The 20,142-nt window shown below is 43.0% G+C and overlaps 1 protein-coding gene across 7 annotated transcripts in view; it reads right to left on the bottom strand.

Moving 5' to 3' along the window:
• The window catches only part of KLF12 (Kruppel like factor 12), a 261,902-nt gene that overhangs the window by 149,299 nt on the left and 92,461 nt on the right, over window positions 1–20,142 (bottom strand). For 6 of the 7 annotated variants that reach the window (XR_001552620.2, XM_015851638.2, XM_015851644.2 and 3 more), the window contains exon 3: window positions 9,303–9,392. Coding sequence is in view for 6 of the 7 variants with exons in the window: in XM_015851638.2 (XP_015707124.1) it covers window positions 9,303–9,392 (90 nt within the window). In the remaining variant the exon portion in view is untranslated. Of the gene's footprint in view, window positions 1–9,302; window positions 9,393–19,537; window positions 19,619–20,142 lie in introns of those variants that run through there. The other variant, XM_032442062.1, reaches the window with a different exon arrangement.

The following is a 20,142-nucleotide window of genomic DNA, read 5'->3' as shown; positions in this document are numbered from 1 at the left end:
TAGTATATAATAAAAAATGTAATAATAACATACACTTCCACAATAGTTCTCACTTGAAGTATCTAAGTGTTCTTAAAGAAATAAAGTATAGCAATTAGGTAAGTGAGAACGAAGGACAGAGAGAGATTTCACTTCACACTGAGCCAACACAAAGAAAAAGAACTACAGCCCAGTCATTTCAATTCCTCTTGCACTCTCAACATACAAATATCAACTCTGTTGATCAAAATGCAGACCACTAGAATGAGATGATTCCAGCAAACATTAAAAAAAATCAGATTCACTGAGGAGTAGATCAAGATGCAATATATTAGCTCTTTTTTCTTCATTTCAATTAGATTTTGTATTCACAATTATCTCTGATACATTTGAGTGGAAAACAATGTAAATAAAGAACTTAGAAACGCGAAGACCATCCATCCATCAGCAGGTGTTCATTACCTATGTGTGTACATAACCACACACAGAGGTAAACATGAAGCAAAATAAGGTAACTTTCTAGTTAATAAAGGAGAGATTACCTGCCTCACCTTGATCATTTTCTTCATATGAACATATGAACCATATTTTGGAATGTACTAAATTTCAGTACAGTAGCATTCTGCAAACTAGAGATACCCCACTAAGTGTATCACGAGACTGGAAAAATAACTGCCTTTTAGATGCCAACAATTGTTTTGTGTGAAGTCTAAAATTCATTTAATTGTATCTTTGAACTGTTTTGCACTGCTACACAACAGAAGAGAGGTCTGTGTTTAGTCTGTATGTGTATCAAGCATAACAGGATTTTAGACTACAGTGCTGTGTATCAGTTGTCTTTACAGAACACCTCGTACTCCTTTGAGTACAACATTAATACCTTTCTGTCAGGATACAAAGAACAAAAATCTGTACCTCACTGGTTTCCTAGTTAAGATTCCAAACAAGATAAAAGTGACAGCTAAGTTGTGGATGCCAAATTCCCAGAAGAAACATAACATGGAGCACAAATAACCATCATTAGAATTAGAGTTATCAGGGGAATGACATAAGGTCACATACCATCCAAATATGTACCCTTATGTCATATATATATTTATTTACATTTTAAGCTATTCTCTAACACGCTCAAGGTAATGTTATCTTTCTCAACTCTATAAAACCAACTCTTTTCAATCCAAAAAGAATATTTAGATACTCACAGTAATAGACAGACAGCCTGCACGTTCTATAGTTTTCTTTTTTACAGCTAGTGCTTCTCAGCTGAATAAATCTTCTCTGAGATTCCCATCATAAACTCTGGGAGCAGAGCAGGCTGAGATGTCATATGTTATCAAAAGAAGCAGATTTCAAGGTGAGCTCACAAAATAATTGACTGTGGATAGAAGGCAACCAGACTATAACCTCATGATGGACTTCAGTACTACACTCAAATCAAAGGGCTGACTTCCTTTTTCCCAAATACAGTGTGGTTTTTAGGTACACTGTTTCTTAGTTTATGCTGTTGGTTTCTTTACAGTCAATACATGAAACTGTTATTGATGTTATATATTTAAGGAATAGTATGCTGCATGACAATTTTACTATGTGATTTTAACAGTGCTCAATTATGCTCGTTTCTGGGTAATATCACACATTCTGTTTGAGGCTATTTCCATCTTTCTCTGCTTCATTCCTTTTAGGCTTGCTACTACACTCCTAATTTGCATGATCATTGTTATCTGAAAATATACATTGAAATGAAGTCTAAACACATCTTTTGATCGATTAAACCAGAGATAATCTGAGACTGTCCATTTATTATTTATTCACACAGTGTCTAGTGCAATGAAATCCTCATCCACAGCTGAAAATCTACACATTACTACCATATATATAACAAACAATACTAGACAGAACAAGAACTGTATTCCCTGCAGTGCTCTATAACAGCCAACTTACCTGCCTTGGAAAGTAAAGCAATGGAAGACAGTGGTCAGTAAATTAAGTCTCAGAGGATCTAAGATTCTTCTCTTAGTGAGAATTTTAGACAGCATGATACATCCTGCAATCCCACCTGCATTTTACATTTGTAAACTTGGTTAAGATGGCTAAAGGCTGTCAGGCAAGTGTGAAAGTGGGTGTGCCGACTGAGCTGTTTAAGCTATCATTTCCTATTAGTCTTAGACTGATTACCTTTCCATAGTACTGTTGCATCTGATCCCAGAGGGAAAAAATCCCAAACAAATAAACCACAGTTGGTGCAACCATGGTGTAAAACAGTTCTGTATTCTATCTATCTCTACATTCTATGTAAGTGGAAGGGCTGACCTCAGAAAGAATAAGAAATGAGCTATATCAAAAACATGCAGTATTTGGCGAGGTTACAGAGGGAAGTCCATTTGTGTCTGAGAAGCAGTGAAGGTGTCTAACAGTGTTGTTTCAGATAGGGTTAGATATCACCAATCACATGAAGTTCAAAAAGACAACGTGCTGGATTCTGCATGTAGGATGGGGCAGCCCTGCTTGTGTGTACAGACTGAGGGATGACAAACTGCAGAGCAATCCCACAGAAAGGGATTTGAGAGTTCTGGTTAACAGCAAGTTAAATATGAGCTAGCTGTGTGCCCTGACAGCTCATAGGCTCAACCCCACCCTGTAGTGCAGCAGGCCTGGCACTGACAGCTGGGTGAGGGAAGGGGTTGTTTTTCTCTGCTCTGATCTGTGCAGCCTCAACTCCTGCACTGGGTGCAAGTTTGGGTGCCACAGTGTAAGAAGGACTTTAACTATTAAAGAGCATCCAAAGGGGGACAACAAAGATGGTGAAGGGTCTGCAGGGGGAGACATGTGAGGAGTGGCTGAGGTCTCTGAGTTTGTGCAGCCCAGAGCAGAGGAGCTGATGGAGGCCTGATGGCGGCTGCAGCTCCTCACAGGGAGTGGAGGGGCAGCGCTGAGCTCTGCTCTGTGTGACAGCAACAGGACCCGAGGGAACGGCATGGAGCTGTGCCAGGGGTGGGGCGGGTGGGGGTGAGGAACAGGGTCTGCATCAGAGGGTGCTGGGCACTGAACAGGCTGCCCAGGGCAGTGGTCAAGGCACCGAGCTGCAGGAATTCAAGGACCATCTGAACTATGTGTGGTTTGGATTTTGTGTAGATCCCTTCCAACTCAGGTTATTCTATGACTGTGGGCTGTGATCATATTCCCCGAGCAGAACAGTGATGGAACATATAATAGTATTTTCTTGTCAGGAGCTACTTTAGGTATGTTTCATGCTGCACTGCATCATGCCACATCCTTACGCCCTTACCTTATTCTAGAATTAGATCTTGATCTCTTTCTAAATAACGTCAAATTTATGGCTCAGTAGAGCAACTAATCAGTCATATCAGCTGTATTTCCAACACCTCAATAACACTCCATGAGTATGGTCTATTCCAAGATGAAGAAAAACAACAGAAGATGGCTAGTTTCCTTACTGAAGAGACTGATATACGCACACTGCCCTTAAGCTGCTTGATTTCCCAAAACATAGTGCTAAATGTGAAGTATCATTTCAGCAAGAAAAAAATAAGATAAAATTATGTGGAAGAATAAAGGATTCATAAATCACAGCACCGAATACTACACATATGGTTTCTTCTAGCAACACAAAGATGTTTGTGAGGAAAAGGAATCAATATAAACAGTTTCCCTATGCAGTCAAGGAGCAAGTTTTGCTATTGACACACTTCTCAGAGGAATTTCAATAGATAATTTCAGATGACTTTGAAAATAAAAGAGATTTCTGTTGCTACCACCCAAGCAGAACACATTTCTACATAAGACTTAAGCATTCGTGGCTTTCCTTAGACCTGACAGGATAATTTGGCAAAAGGCACAGCACAATACTGGCCTGCTAAAGGGTTCTGCCATTTCAGTCATTCTTTTCATAATTCAGCCGTGATAAGGCATTGGAATGCAGATTTAGAAGACGAATTCAGGATAATCTTCCAACAGTGATCTGAGAGGAGACAATGACAGGAATAGATGGAACTGGAGATCCGGAAACAAAACGACTGACAAATATTAGAAGTGTGTTGTTGTCTATATTCAAGGATTAATTCATGGACTTACTCCATAAGGGCTTATGGTCTGAATCTGCAAATGCTGAAGAAAGCGTAACGTCACACATCTGAGTGAGAGACAATAGTTTTAAAGTACTGCTCTTCATCAGCAGCAATGGCCATCAAAACATCAAACTCAAGGCAGTCAACGGAATCCACCCTAACTTCTTGATAGTAGACATCAGCTAATGAATCCACTGTCTTGTTTGTACTGCCATTTAAATTAATGCAGCCTCCACGCATTTTTACAATGAGGATCATAACTTTCTAAATTAGTTTTTGGTATAGCCAAATAACACTTATTTATTTCCACCTTCACCAATATAGGCCGAGATAGTTTTCTTCATGTCCTTCTTTGAAGGCAGTTGCTGACATGCAAATATGTTACTGCGAACCAAAAGATCTAAAGCTGTAGGTCATTGGAGGATATTAAATGATAAGCAAATTCACATTTCTAAAGTAATTCCACCAATTTATTAGCAATGCCAGCTCCCGTTCCACAGTAGGGGAGGTAATAACGAAGCCTTGTTAAAGGGCAATGTGATATCTTTTATGTAATGTCTTTTTTAATTTGTGATGAAGTCATTAAAGCACCACTGTATCTTCTTGAAGCTTCAAACAATAGTCGGCATTAAATCTCCTATGCAAAATTAAGGACAGTAGTTCACTGGGAAAAATAAGCATCTGTTCTTGCTAATGCTGATGGGCTTCTAAAAATCATTAAACTATTCTAAATTGGCAATGATAAAACAAAGAAAAACTGTTTTAACTTTTTCCAAAGCAAAGAGAAAATCCATTTTCCTTGTAAATACTTAGTTCCAAATTTGCCCAGTAACCTGGTAACCTGTACCTCATAAAGCATTTCTCTCTTGTGAAGTTGCCTAAATCTCATTCACCCACAATCATTTAGCTTCTATGTAGTATCTTTTAAATCTGCATTAGTAAAAGCTTCTCTTTACTACATTTACAGTCTGTAGACCCCAAGTCAAGACCATCTCTCTCTAGTCACACGCCTGAAGAACCTGGTGCTTCAGGCATAGCTGAAATACACATTTTAGCTCCCCAGTTTCATAAAGCTTAACAAGAAACTTATCTATTCTTCTGTGGGAGCAGCTCACATAGCTTTGCTCTTCTAAGCTTACCCTGAAATCTCAATTGGTCTATACTTCCTTCTCTGTTGTGTTCCTTCTGCTGTGTTGCTATTTAAATACATATTTGATTGCACTAGATACGTAACATTTCTGCTGTATAAGAATACTTTCTTAACATTGCTGTTCAGAGATGTCGGCTCAGGTTTGGACACAGAACACCCTAACACAATGCAAGAAACAGATATATCATGAAAGCAAAATGGAAGATGTCATTGCAAAATAGACAGAGATCTTGGAGTTCAACACAGAGATGGTAAAGAAGAACCGCAAAACATACTTAACCTACCCTACAAAAAGATCAAGCACTCCAAAAAGAAAACAATGGATCAACTCCAAACATATTAGAAAATGCTTAGTCTCAGGTTTAATTAACTGCTCTGTCCTGGTTCACAACTGGGGTCTCTATAACCACCACGTGCTGTCGAGGGACAACATCAGGTGAATACCAGGTTACCTGGAGCAGAAGATAGAAGACAAATTTCTAATGGAAGTACATGTGGACAAATGGTGCCTCTTTCACCATAACCATAACCTGGGTCTGTCAAGCTTCAGAAGACTGAGTGGGATCTGATAAATGTTTATAAGTACTTAAATGGAGGCGGGAGGCAAATGGATGAAGCCAGGCTCTTCTCGGTGGTGTGTAGTGACAGGACAAGGAGTAATGGCCTAAAACTTGAACACAGGAAGTTCTGTACTAACATGTGGAAGAACTTCTTTATGGTAAGGGTGACAGAGCACTGGAACAGGTTGCCCAGAGAGGCTGTGGAGTCTCCTATGGAGATATTCAAGACCCATCTGGACACCTACCTGTGCGACCTACTGTAGGGCACCTGCTTTAGCAGAGGCGTTGGACTTGATGATCCCTTGAGGTCCTTTCCAAACCCAGCGATACTCTGATTTTAGGAAGTATGAGCCAACTTCAGGTTAAAACCTGTTTTTGACTGTATAAGGAATGTTTTTTTTTCCCTCCTATCATCATTCTGCTTTGCCAGAGTGGGAGTAAAAGGAAATTGAATGTTACTGTTTTCTGAGCTTTTTATTTCTACCTTGTCACACTACTTCAGCGACCACTGTACGCTTTCAGCTATGTTGCTACACAGCAGTATTTTTTACTGCTTCTGTCAATAGGTTGGGAGATTACTACTTCACAAACAATAAGAATAAATGTGATTTTTTTATGAAAGGCTTTTAAGTCCCATGTGAAACACATATTGTTTAATCATTACACACATCAAATTACAAAATAAATGGAAACTCTGGAGTGCACACTCAAATGCTATGGTTATGTCATCTGCTGAAGTCATCTGCCTAGCTGGCATTTTACATTTACACTTGCAATTCCCACTTGAAGCAATGATGGAGGCATTTAGCTTACACTCCTTGTGGCCTTGGAGATGTACCCAGAATCAGAGGGGCACCTTCTGGCTCCTGTTCTTTGCTAGTAATTCAGTGCTGGCACTGAATGACACTTGAGAAAATCCCCATACCTTTCCTTCATCTGCATCATGCACTGCACTCCACATGAGCATGAAGGCAACAGGGCACGCTGGCACAGAACTTTACAGTTCTCACCTGCCATCATTCCAAATGCATCCACTTGCATCCATGCAACAGCTGCCCAGTATGCAATTAAACTCTCCTCTACCAGTTGCTCTCACACCAGGCAAATATTTCAAAAGCCAGGACAGCAGAGGACTGGCTGGGGGTTCCAAACAGCACTGCACACATGGTTAACCAATATCCACACTCCTATGGAAAAGCCTTTTCTGTGAATCCCACCTTGGAGATTAAGAACCAGAAGCGGCAGCTAACAAAGGCATAACTAATACAAAAACACCTTTTCTAGCTGACAGATTCATAAGTCCTGCAAGGAAGCTTTCAGTACACCACATAAGGAACAGTCACATATTATTGGAACTCACAATTAATTTCATTTCAACTTATAACCAACAATGAGAAAACCAAGCAGAAACAGCTAAAACACAGCTGTCTTCCTAGACAGGTTTTGGAGGAGTTTGCCTCCAAGATGATGAAATTTTGGCTTTTAAGAAGACTCAAAAATGCTGTCCTGATTTGCCAAATTTTCAAAGTAGAAATGTCTCCCTGCGCTCCAACATGCTGCAATGGAGGTGTGACTATAGGCACTGCAGGCACTGAAACAGAAAGGGAGCTATTTCAAATTCATACTGCTCAGATCACACGTCAGATCCCACTCCACTCTTCCCAGTTATGATATTCACCTTCCCAAACAGTTTCACAGCACGTGTCTTTGATAATCACAGCCTTCAAACACTTGTTCCTGTTATGTCTACAAACATCTACATATTCAAAACAGTCTCTGAAGCACATGCTAAACATCTGTTTCAACCATCTTTCTCTTTAGAGTTTGAGCTGTTTTCTGGAAAACTGCCATCCTAATGGCCAGTTCCTCTGTTAGCGAACTGGAGAATTCATTTTGTTTTTATTGATTATTCCCTCATGAAGAGCCATAAAGGTGCTGGAAAATCTTGACCAGACACTTCTTAATTAGTACCAAAGCACATAAAATCTCAAATCAAACTGAGCAATTTGTCCATAGTCTCAGTCACTGGGAAAGAAAGAGATTACATCATTTTCTGCTTTCACAGAAGTCTGTACATTTGTATTAAAAAATAAAACCTAAGGAAATTAATAAAACTATATAAATTACTCATTTCCTTCCAGTTTCTAAGACACCAAATAGGTCTTCCAGAATGAAATCACACTTCACTGAAGGAAGCATTCTTCCTGAAGGGACCAGCAATATCTATAATGCATAGAACTTACTGTAAATTTTATATATATATAGCATTTGCCTTTTGGAGAATATGAAGATTTGTATTACATCTAAAGACACAATAAAAAGCATCCAGAGGATTTAAAATTACTTCTAATGGATCTGTCTTTTCATCACTGAGGCTGATAAGACAGTCAAACTTCAGTGTTCCCTCAGCCTGTGCTGGGCTGGTATATTTTCTGATGGTACTCTTGAGAAGACTGAGAAATGAACAAAAGCGCCCTTAAATGTCAAGGTTTTTACTCAAATTAAGCCTCAAGAACATTCTGAATAACTGATCTCTCCTTGCAAGTCTTTCAGATTAAGCCATCCTGAAAGTTAATTCCTTGTCTTCCATATCATTTAAGTTCTCAATTAAATAACTGAGAAAATAGCAGGAAGGAAAAAAGCTAACAGAAGGAGGCAAAAGCCCATCCTTACATGGCAACAACATTCCTTCTTCCCTAATACTCTCTGCTTGTTGGATCCAGAGCAGGAAGGTGGCTTGACTTTCTCAGCCCACCATAAAATGCAAACAAGGAAACTAAGTCTCCGTGACAGAAGAAAACCTCGTCTTGTTAGAAGCTACAAACATCCCCTTTAAATCCAGATCCTCTCATGGCAATCTGCAGTCTCTAATGTAATTATTATCACACGTATAAGAAAATGCCATGAACAAATAATAACCATAGCCACCCATTTTCCTAAAATCCACCACTCTAACACCAAATGTTTCCTCTGCAGAAATTAAGAATCGTATTCATAAGGTCAGTTTTCAGCAGACTCCACAACGCTAACTTTAATCATATGAAGCTTCCAGCCCCCTTATCACAATGATAAACAAATATACTCTACCCCAAAGAGCAGTTTCGCATAGTTTTGAAAAAAGAGAAAATGAAATAGGACAAGTTTATAGAGGAAAACTAACTGCACTAAGGCAAAGAACGCAAAAAGGTAGAGTAGCATAAACGTGTGGGCCTTATTGGACATGGATTCGGTTTCTTTGCTGCAATCCATTACTCTTCCCCATTCTTCCAACGTCATGCTTTTGGGTACTCTTATAATTACACTGCAGTAAACATCTTTGCTAAACCAGCTGATTTCAGTACGTCTTCCACAGAGTTCTGTGTTCCCAGTAGGTAAGACCAGATCACTACATTTTCCAAGAAAATGAGCTCCAAAATGGTAACAGAGAAAAGGGCAATACAATAGAGGGCCAGCTAACCACAGAGTAGCTTGGCAAGGGTCATCAGCTTGCTGAAGAACAAAGCTACATCCATAGAAACCTCTGCTTACCCCTTGCTCAGATTCCAGCAGCTCTGTTTTAACTCTGACTGCCGGCATCCCATCCAGCATTAACATTCTGTTTTCAAAGGCGCTGACGTCCTGGAGCAAAAAAAGACAAGGGCAATTAAAAAACAAACATGAAAAACATTTGACAAAAGTCACTGTTGTAATTCTATACTATTATGGAAGTAAAGTTTCTTCTAACTGGAGTTCATGAACGTGCAATAATAACGTTAATAACTTGTAATAATAATGTTAAACCACTGCCTTAGTAATGGACAAAACATGCTGAGAACTTCTGTTAAAAGAGAGAGTTGAAAAGCTTAAATTCTCTGAATTGACATCCTTGTTGATGATGTCCCATTCCACTGTTTCTTAAGTGTTCTTAGGAAGTATGCAGAACAAATCAACTGTGCCTTCAGTTCGGATCCCACCTTAACCCAAGTTCATTTTCTAATGCAGCCAAAGTTCAAGGCTGGTACTTGAAAGCGAGCCCCTTCAGCAGCCATTTGGATTGGACAAGATGGTGAGAATAAAGATATGTTTTCACTCTAATGACAGTATGACCTGATGAATCAACACGCTTTGGTCAGCTGTACGAAAATGTGAAAGCCTCACAGCTATTTCTCAAATATGAAACTACAAAACGTATACAAGCTTTTAAGTGACTCTTTCACAGCTACTTATTTGTAGCCCCCTCTGGAAAGCAGTACTTGAGGTTGGAAACTCACTTTCACTCTGTTACCTCACTGACTTCAATAAATGCATACAATGGAACTATGATGCTACAGAATAGCTCTCAGAAATCACTCCAGGCTCTTCCCAGCAAGGGCTGCTGCATTGTGTTTACTTATCAGAAGCGAATCCCATACCTCAGGGCACTACAGTGCCTCAGTGGCTTGGATGTGGTTTGGGTTGGAGCAGCAGCAGGAGCCAGGCTAACATTCTGGGCTCTCCCAGCACCTGTTCTGCAAGCAGGAAAGTCCCCCTACTTTCTTGATTTATAAGCAGCACGGTTTTGTTATACAGAAAGATCAGGAATATACCATAATAAAGCATCCCTTAGGCTGTTTAGCTTGTAGACAAAGAAGGATGAGCTGATATTGCTTGCGTCCCCGAGGAGGTCTTACCCAAATGAAAAAAGGGACGTGGCTGCTTGCTGCAGGAGACACAGGCAGGAGGGAGGGGAAGACAAAGCGCAATTGAGGAAAGGCAGGTTTAATGAACTGTTAGAATCTGATTAGAGGCTAATGTCCCTTTTAGTGCTTTGTACCAATTTATAGCTGATATACTTGAACCATTTTTTCCCACTGGCTGAGATAAACTCATTAGCTCTAAAAATGCAAGCTAACCAGAGCCTTTGAAGTTTAAAACTGATAAATCATAAAAACCCGACTAGTTCATGTACCATTTAACACATCCACATTTAACTAAATTTTCCCAGCACCTGTTTCCCTTTTGTTGTCTAAAATTGTATTTCTTTAAAGCAATGCTCTGCCTTTTGAGCGTCGGTCTGAAGAATGAATACAGTGAACAGTGCGGGCTTTTGGGTCATTCATAATTCAAGAGTAGCAACAATCACAGGAGTAGATTCTTTCCAAACTACTTGATCCTTCTGCATTTGTAACCAAAAGGACATTGTGTGACATATCCGGGCAGACCTGAGCAGATCTAATCTACACACACAGATGAAATATTTAGCCCAGTATTCACTCAAAGAGCTGATCTCTCTGAACTCTTGCTCTCCTGCAGTAACAAGCCTTTGCTCTACAGTATGCTGAAAGCCTTTCTGCAAATACAGTATAATTGCTGAGGCTTGTGTATGTTGGGCAGCCATCTAAGGAGAACGGACTCAACTGAGATGGCTGGTGAGGTGAATTCAGCTCCCCTTGGAACCCCTTGGTCAGCTGGGCCAGATGGAGCGTTCACACCTGAGCGAGGCCAGGCTGCTCCAATGCCCCATGATAATTTATTACACTCAGGAGACCCACCAGCCGGGATTGCCACTATGATGTATTAAGTCAAAATGTTTTTCACGCCACAGTTCCCTCCTGGGTCACTAAACCCTACCGTAGCAGTTAAATTGCAGCCCTCTCACATCTCAAAGGTGAAGGTGATGTGAACCCTTGTGGCAGCCCAGCCTTCCACCTCCCAGCCCTGCCCACCTGCTGGACCCCACTCACCCACCTAGGCACAGCACAGCAGATGCACAGCCTAAACCAGGCACATCACCAAGCCTAGCTCTGCATGATTTTATGGAAACATCTGCTCTCTTGGATCAATAAACTAACTGAGCCTAAAAACCAGAAACCTCTGTTTCTCATTGCTATCTGTTTCAGCCTTTCACTGATCAGTTTCGGACATTTATTGTCTTGAAAAATGAAGATAAAACACAAAGTATGCCCAGGTTCATATGTGCAATTACAGTTATTAAAGCACAATGACTATTATTACAGTAGTTGTCACAGGAATCAAAAGTGCTTTAAGGTTTACATGCTCCTTTTTTGAGAAAACATCTAATAAGAGGTCACTTAGGAATACTTAGGAAGTATTACTTCTCGGAAAGGGTAGTCAGGCACTGGAATGCACTGCCCAGGGAGGTGGTGGAGTCACCGACCATGGGAGTGTTCAAGAAATGTTTGGATGTTGTGTTGATGAATATGATTTAGCTGGGAAGTATTGGTAATGGTTGGACTAGATGAACTTCTAGGTCTTTTCCAACCTTGATAATTCTGTGATAATTATGTGACAACTTTTATTTTTGAGAAATGCAGTATCAGGCAGTGGAAGAATAGCTGCAAACTCAGCTTTAGATTTACAATAAGCAGGTTTCAGGCTTAATGAGAGCGTGCTCAAAGATCTAAGAGCAGAGGACAGCCTCTAAAGTCTTCCTGTCTCAAAGCTATGACTGATAATTTGTCTTGCTTCCTCATCCTCCAGTCGTTTTCACACAAGTTTTCTGCACATGCAGGAATTTCAGGCTTCATCATTAGATTCTCATTGCACATTTCTCAAACTTTGAGTAATTTTTGCAGGACTCCCAAATTCATTGTTTGCTTTAATACAGACAGCTTAAATGAATCACAGAACTAAAAACCAGCTCACATCACTTCTATGCTCTGGCAATAGGATGACTGCTATTTTGGTTAATGAATACCTGGGTTCATACTATTCCCATTACTTACACTACTATACTGAAAATACAGTATCCATCAATCAAAGCAATAGACAACTCAGAGAAAAATACCTGAAGTGATCCATTCAAAGTAAAGCTTCTGAAAATATCACAGAATCACAGAATCACAGAATTATCAAGGTTGGAAAAGACCTAGAAGATCATCCAGTCCAACCATTACCAATACTTCCCAGTTAAATCATATCCCTCAACACAACATCCAAATGTTTCTTGAACACTCCCATGGTCGGTGACTCCACCACCTCCCTGGGCAGTGCATTCCAAAGCCTGACTACCCTTTCTGAGAAGTAATACTTCCTAATGTCCAGCCTGAATCTCCCCTGGCGCAGCTTGAAACCATTCCCTCTAGTTCTATCACTGTCTACATGAGAGAAAAGGCTGACCCCCAGCTCACTACAACCTCCCTTCAGGAAGTTATAGAGAGCAAAGATATAAGAAAGCAAAGATATAGAGAGCAAATATAAGAACCTTTTAATGATATAACGATATCATCTGGAAAGTTTGATATGTTTTGGTTTGTTGCTTTTTTTTTTTTCTCTGGGAAAAAAAGTTTCTCTAGGGAAACCAGAAGAATGAAAGATCACAATCTCTTCTCAAACACTGCTACCACCTCCAAGGGGAGAAGGCGACACGGAGAATCCTTCTTGAATTCCCACTGGAAGAAAGCATGAAACTGCCTTCTAACTTAATCTCCTATACTTGCTGAAGACGTTCATTTCCAAAGAAGTAATGTAAACACCAATAGAATGAGACGTTAGTCATAGAAATGATGTTATCTTTAGGGTAAAGCACACAAGTTAACACTGCCACAGTACGTATAACAGCAGTGCATTCCAATAAGCGAAGGAAACAACCATCCAATAGAAAATAAAATTTATGTGGCCAGAAGGTAATCACTCAACTGGGAATTCTGCCAGAGAACCAGAGTTAACAGTCCATGTCTTGCCATAGGATCTTCATCATATGTAATTATGTATATTGCTGTGTGAAATGCTCGGAATGAAAGCAGAAACTCTGGCGGTACTGCATTTTACTCTGAGCTTGAATTTCATGTCAAATGCACCCGAAAAGGATCGCTTGCATTTATTGATGCTTCAAGAAAAAATAATAAAAAAAGAAGAGGTTGAACATCGAATTTTCATACAGTTTTCAAGTGAAACTCAGTGTGGTTTATCTGATTCCACTCTGATTCAAAGTTAATTTCCTTAAGTGAGAACAGAATGTAGAGTTTGCAGAAGCCTGTGTGAACAACATGGACCTAAGTGCTGTGTTTTACATCTTATTTAGATGACAATTTTAAATAAAACAGCATAGGACTTTTGTGAATACTCCAGGACATCATGAGCTCAGCTCATATCATACAGCTCAGCATGAGGCTGTAAAGAATAATTAACTATGGCTAACTAACCTTGCTAGCCTTATGAAGAGCTGGGGGGTGAACCCAAATGCAGTTCGTAACATGCCACACATTATATCATGCCACAAGAAGCTGCAAGAGCAGGGCAATCTACATACAGATGTACATATCACACACACACACACATCTACATGGCATCCAGTAATCACAGGGACATCTTCGCCCTAGATCTAGGAAATGCATCTTCCAAGATGGCTTCTGAGTGTGGTCTCTCATTACAGTGAGAGTACAGCCCTGACCTCAATGCTGTCAACAACTGAGAAGCACATGTATGTGAGAAGAACACTCATGCTGTTCTTCTGATACCTTCTGATGCACCAGACCATGTCCAGCTACACTCTGCTTTTGTAAGTACAAGGAAACGCACATACAGCACAAGCTTCCAGAATTCCTACACTGCTTCCTATGTGAAAAAAGTACTAATTTTGCAGACAAGTTTCCAAAAGTAGTTAAGTAGCCAAGGCCCTAAGAATGAAGCAATGTTTCCATTTGCTACATATTTTTATACATCTGTCTCCGGGGAACAAGCTCAAATCCAGACAAGACTCATGGATTGACAGAACCAGGAAGAGAACCAAGATCTCAAGTTTCACTTTTGAAATCTTTTTGGTTTGCTTGGGTTTAAATTAGTTGAAGCAAATATAAATAGAAGGAAAGAAATGCAGTCAGCTTCCAGGTGTCAGTGAAGCATCAAGTGCATTGGCAACTAGAAGCCAATCTGCTGTTTCTCTGACTCAGCAGGCAACTCTGGCAGCTTAGACTGCTCAAGACCACATCAGCTCTGCTTTCTTGACTCTTTTATCCAACTCTAACAACAATTATTATCAACACTCTTGCAGTATATACTTATGCTTTAACCTGGCAGTCAGCTGAGCACCACACAACCGTGTGCTCACTTTCCAAACAAAGTGAAATGAGGAAAATAGGTACAAAAATGTGATGATAAACACATGTGGATGGACATGCTGAGAGGAGCTGTACTTAAGTACCAATCACTTCAAAAGTGGCCTCAACCCCTTCATATGCTGCCAATATCTCTTTTTCAGTTGGAGTATAGCAGGCCTCAGATCCTCTGTATCCTTGACTCCAAAACCCTAAGGGGGTCGACCTTGAGATTCCCCCAGTGCTTTCTGCCAAAGGCTCCAAGTGAGACTATACTCCCTGGCTACAGTGCAGAACACATTCTTAACATCCTACCCTGTCTGGACTGTCCCAAGGACTACTGCAGGAACTCTCTCATTCAATTTGTTCAAAGGCCTGTTGTTGCACCCATGTGAAATTATTCCTCTTCCAAGTAGCTTGACAATCATTTGGTATATGCATTCTCCAGAAACCCACAACTTAAGCTTGTTTCCTTTTCACTAGTTGGCGCAGGTATGGTAGTTACTTTATTGATCGCATCCATCTGACAATGCTATTTCATTCCTAAGGACTAGAATCTCCTGACAGAAACCTCTGAAAATGAAAAATGTAACATTGTGACCAGTAACTATTAAACTACTTTCCCACTTAGAACAATTTGAACTAACTCTGGACAGATGTGCTGCTATCTCAACCCTTGGAGCCTCACATCAGGCACCAAAATGACAGTGGTTGTTGAACCCAACATGTGGCTCAGCAGCACACAGTTGTTCACTCACTCCCTCCCAAGTGGAATGAGGAAGATAAGTGGATATGAAATATATAAAAACCACTTACTATGACAAAAGAGGAAAATTGGAACAAAAAAGCAACAATTTTGCTGTGGAGACTAGCTTCAGAGCAGGTAAGACTGCACTGGGCAAGGGATCTGGAGTAAAAAAGGCCAACAGAAAGCTCTTTTTAAGGCTTTTTTTTTTTTTTTTTAAGCAAGCAACAGTGCTGCACTTGTGCTGAGGAGCTGGCAGCTTGTGGGCAGGCTCCTGAGTCAGCAGGGGTGGAGCTGGCACATTAGCAGCACAGTTTAAACACCCGCCCTTAACCTTCACACCTGATAATAAGCTTCTCCATGAAGGCATGGAGATCACACAGCACATCTGGTGAGTAACTGTTGTTGCTTGCTGAGAATGGGGAGGTTCAGTGAGTGAGCACAGCCTACACTGCTCATGCGGCACTGCAGCTGTGGATATGGGAGGTGGGTCAAGTGGTGAGGACTGTAAGTATTGTCCCTCCTTGCTCAGGAGACCAGCTTTCCTCTTGGCAGTCTCTGAGACTGCAGGCCTAAACATGGTCTCCACCAGACAGCGGGCTTATTCCAAGAAGACTGTGGCGACCCAGACAGAGGGCCTGCCCAGAAATGTGGCAGTTCAGGTCTCTGGCTGCCAGGAGTGCCTCAGCCTGCTGCTGCCAGGGGAGGATGGGAAGGATTCCACCTGTGTGAGGTGTGAGCAGGTGGATGAGCTGCTCAGCCTGGTGGTGGAGCTCAAGGAGGAGGTGGAGAGACTAAGGATCATCAAAGAGCAGGAGGCTGACTGGTGGAGTGACTTGCTGGCATCCCCGAGGGAAGGCTGCCAGGCAGATACCCCCAGAAAAGTGGTTGACTCCCTGCCCTGTCACAGTCGGACAGACCTGACAGATGAGGAGGGTTGGAAAACAGTCCTGACCCAGTGTCACAGAAGCCCCTCCTGCCTTCCCACTTCCCCAGCTCTCACTAAGCAACAGGTTTCAGACACTGGAAATCGAAGGGGAGGTGAGTGGTGAGATGATGGAGGAACTGCCTAAGAGGGAGCCTAAGGCAAGGCAGTCACCCCCACACCTTGAGACTTCCTCTGCCAGGAAAGAAAGAATCACAGAATCGTAGGGGTTGGAAAGGACCTCCAGAGATCATCGAGTCCAACCCCCCTGCCAAAGCAGGTTCCCTACACCAGGTTGCACAGGTAGGTGTCCAGGAGGTTCTTGAATATCTCCAGAGAAGGAGACTCCACCACCTGCCCCAAATTGGGCAGCCTGTTCCAGTGCTCCGTCACCCTCACTGTAAAGAAGTTCTTGTGCACATTCGTGCATAACTTCCTATGCTCCGGTTTCTGGCCGTTTCCCCTTGTCCTGTCTCCACACACAGATGAAAAGAGTCTGGCCTCCTCACTCTGCCCCCCACACCTCAGATATTTATAGACCTGGATCAGGTCCCCTCTCAGGCTTCTTTTCTCAAGGCTAAATAAACCCAGTTCACTTAGCCTTTCTTCATAAGGGAGATGCTCCAGGCCTCCACTGGACTCTTTCCAAGAGATCCCTGTCTTTTTTGTACTGGGGAGCCCAGAACTGGAACCAGTACTGAAGATGAGGCTTTACCAGGGCAGAGTAGAGGGGGAGGATCACCTCCTTTGACCTGTTGGACACGCTCTTTTTAATGCATCCCAGTATGCCATTGGCCTTTTTGGCTACCGGGGCACACTGCTGGCTCATGGCCAACCTGTCGTCCACCAGGATGCCCAGGTCCCTCTCTGCAGAGCTCCTCTCCAGCAGCTCATCCACCAACCTGTACTGCTGATGCAATTATTCCTCCCTAGGTGCAAGACTCTACACTTGCTTTTGTTAAACCTCATCCAGTTTCTTACTGCCCAGCTCTCCTGCCTGTCCAGGTCTCGCTGAATGGCAGCACAGCCTTCAGGCGTCAGCCAATCCTCCCAACTTTGTGTCATCAGCAAACCTGCTGAGAGTGGCCACTATCCCCTTATCAGTGTAAATGATGAAGATGTTGAACAAGACCGGACCAAGCACAGACCCCTGGGGAACACAGCTAGTTAAAGGTCTCCAAACAGACTTTGCACCACCAATGACAATCCTCTGAGCTCTGCCATTCAGCCAGCTCTCAAACCACTTCACCGTCCACTCATCTAGCCCACACTTCCTCAGCTTTGTTATAAGGATGCTGTGGGAAAGAGTATCAAATGCCATGCTGAAATCAAGGTAGACTACATCTACCGCCCTCTCCCCACCCAGCCAGTGACAATGTCATAGAAGGCTACCACGTTGGTTGAGCATGACTTCCCCCTGGTGAACCCATGATGGCTACTCCTGATAACCTCCTTTTCTTCCAATTGTTTGGAGATGGCATCCAGCACAACCTGTTCCATCACCTTTCCAGGGACAGAGGTGAGGCTGACTGGCTTGTAATCACCTGGAACTTCCTTCTCACCTGTTTTGAAATCCAGAGTGACATTGGCTATCCTCCAGTCTTCAGGCACCTCCCCCATTCTCCAAGACCTCTCAAAGATGATAGTGGTTCAGCAATCACCTCTGCCAGCTCTCTCAGCACCCGTGGATGCACCCCATTGGGTCCCATGGATTTATGAACATTGGTGTTGCCTAGGCACTCACAGACCAATATTCCCTGACTAAAGGGAAGTCTTCCATTCCCAAGACCCTCTCACTAACCTCCAGGGTCTGGGATTCCTGAGGGAGAGCTTTTTCACTGAAGACAGAAGCAAAGAAGGCGTTCAGTATCTCCGCCTTCTCAGCATCCCCTGTTACCAGAACAATCCCCCCCCAACAGGGGATCCACATTCTCCCTAGTCTTCCTTTTACTTAAAAGGAACATACTTAAAAAAGCCTTCTTTGGGTAAGGAACTGGTTAGAGGGTCATGCCCAGCAGGTGGTGGTTAATGGAGATAAGTCCAGCTGGCTATCCGTTACAAGTGCTGTCCCCCAGGGGTTGGTTCTAGAGCCCATCTTGTTTAACATCTTCATCAATCACCTGGATGAGGGGATTGAGTGTATTTCAGTAAATCTGCAGATGTCACCAAGTTGGGAGATGATGTGGATCTGCCTGAGGGTAGGGAGGTCCTTCAGAGGGATCTGCATAGGCTGGATATGGGGCTGAGGTTAATGGGATGAGGTTCAACAAGGACAAGTGCTAGGTCCTGCACTTTGGCCACAATAACCCCATGCAGCGCTATAGCCTTGGGGCTGAGTGTCTGGATGATTGTGAAGAGGAAAGGGACTTGAGGGTATTGGCTGATGCTTGACTGAACATGAACTGACTGTGTACCCAGGTGGCCAAGAAGGCCAATAGCAACCTGGCCTGTGTAAGAAATAGTGTGGCCAGCAGGAGCAGAGAGATAATCATCCCCCGTGCCACTGCCCCACATCCCCTAGTTCTTCACTAGTATTGCCAGGGGTAGGAGGACAGGGAGGACTGCAGCAGGAACACAGTCTGCCTGCCGATTCCCCTCTACCACCTGTTTGCAAGGCGGCAGGGGCTGACATGCTCCATGTGGAGCCTCAGCTGTGTGCCAGGATCTCGGGGCCAACAGGGACTGGCACCACCGTGTGCCCTTCCGCTCACATTCCTTTATGCTCCTCAGCCTCTCCCCCCTCCTCCTTCAGGAGGACCACAAGACTGAGTAAGTCTTTTAGCTGGTCACACCATACACAAGTGTTGCCTCCATTGCCTGGCACTGCAAAGGGCAGGCTGTGGAACTCATCACAGCCACTGACCTGTACACTAGTGTGCAGTTTTGGGACCTCACTCACATTTTTCCTGGCAGTAGCCTTCCACAGTGGTGCAGCCATGGTAAACCAGCAGGCTCACTAGCACTACCACAATTATAACAGCCTTAACACGGTGTGACTGTTCAGCCCCACCCTGCTGCTGGTAGTGCTGGCTCTGCCCTCGCCCCTTTACCAGGTGGTTAACTGGTGCCCCACACTTACCACTCACTTCGCAGTGATAACACTCCTCCTCTTTGTCCTGGTGACAAGGTCCCAGAGACTTCTCTAGGCAACGGGCATGGATGCGGAGCCATTGCCCTGGCAACGCCCCAGTCAGCCACTCTCAGGAGAGCTGCCAGGCTGCTCTGTTGCCTCGGGAATCCCTGGATGAGGGAATGGTTGGAAACCCCCGCACACCCCGCAATCAGCCGCTTCAGCTCTGGCTGGGGCAGCTCCGAAGAAGCGAACCTTGGTGATCAAGAAAGAAGGGTGGTCGTGGTGGGTGACTCCCTTCTCAGAGGAACAGAAGGCCCCATATGCAGACTGGACCCAAGCCATTGGGAAGTGTGTTGCCTTCCTGGGGCCCCGGTCAGGGCTTAGCGAAAGAGCTTTAAACTGGCTATGACAGAAGGGGACAAAACAGGACTCACCAGTGAAGAACCTAGGGGAACAGTGCTTGAGCTGGGGGTGAGGGAGATGATTCAGCTGAAGTGCATTTACACCAATGCACGCAGCATGGGCAACAAGCAGGAGGAGTTGGAAGTGATTGTGTGTCAGGCTATCTATGGCTACAAGCTCTTCAGAAGGGAAAGACAAGGAAGGAAAGG

The sequence above is a fragment of the Coturnix japonica genome, chromosome 1 (assembly GCF_001577835.2).
Source record: "Coturnix japonica isolate 7356 chromosome 1, Coturnix japonica 2.1, whole genome shotgun sequence".
Taxonomy (NCBI): Eukaryota; Metazoa; Chordata; class Aves; order Galliformes; family Phasianidae; genus Coturnix; species Coturnix japonica.
Note: the sequence above shows the minus strand (reverse complement) of the source record. Positions and strands in the feature narration are given on the sequence as shown.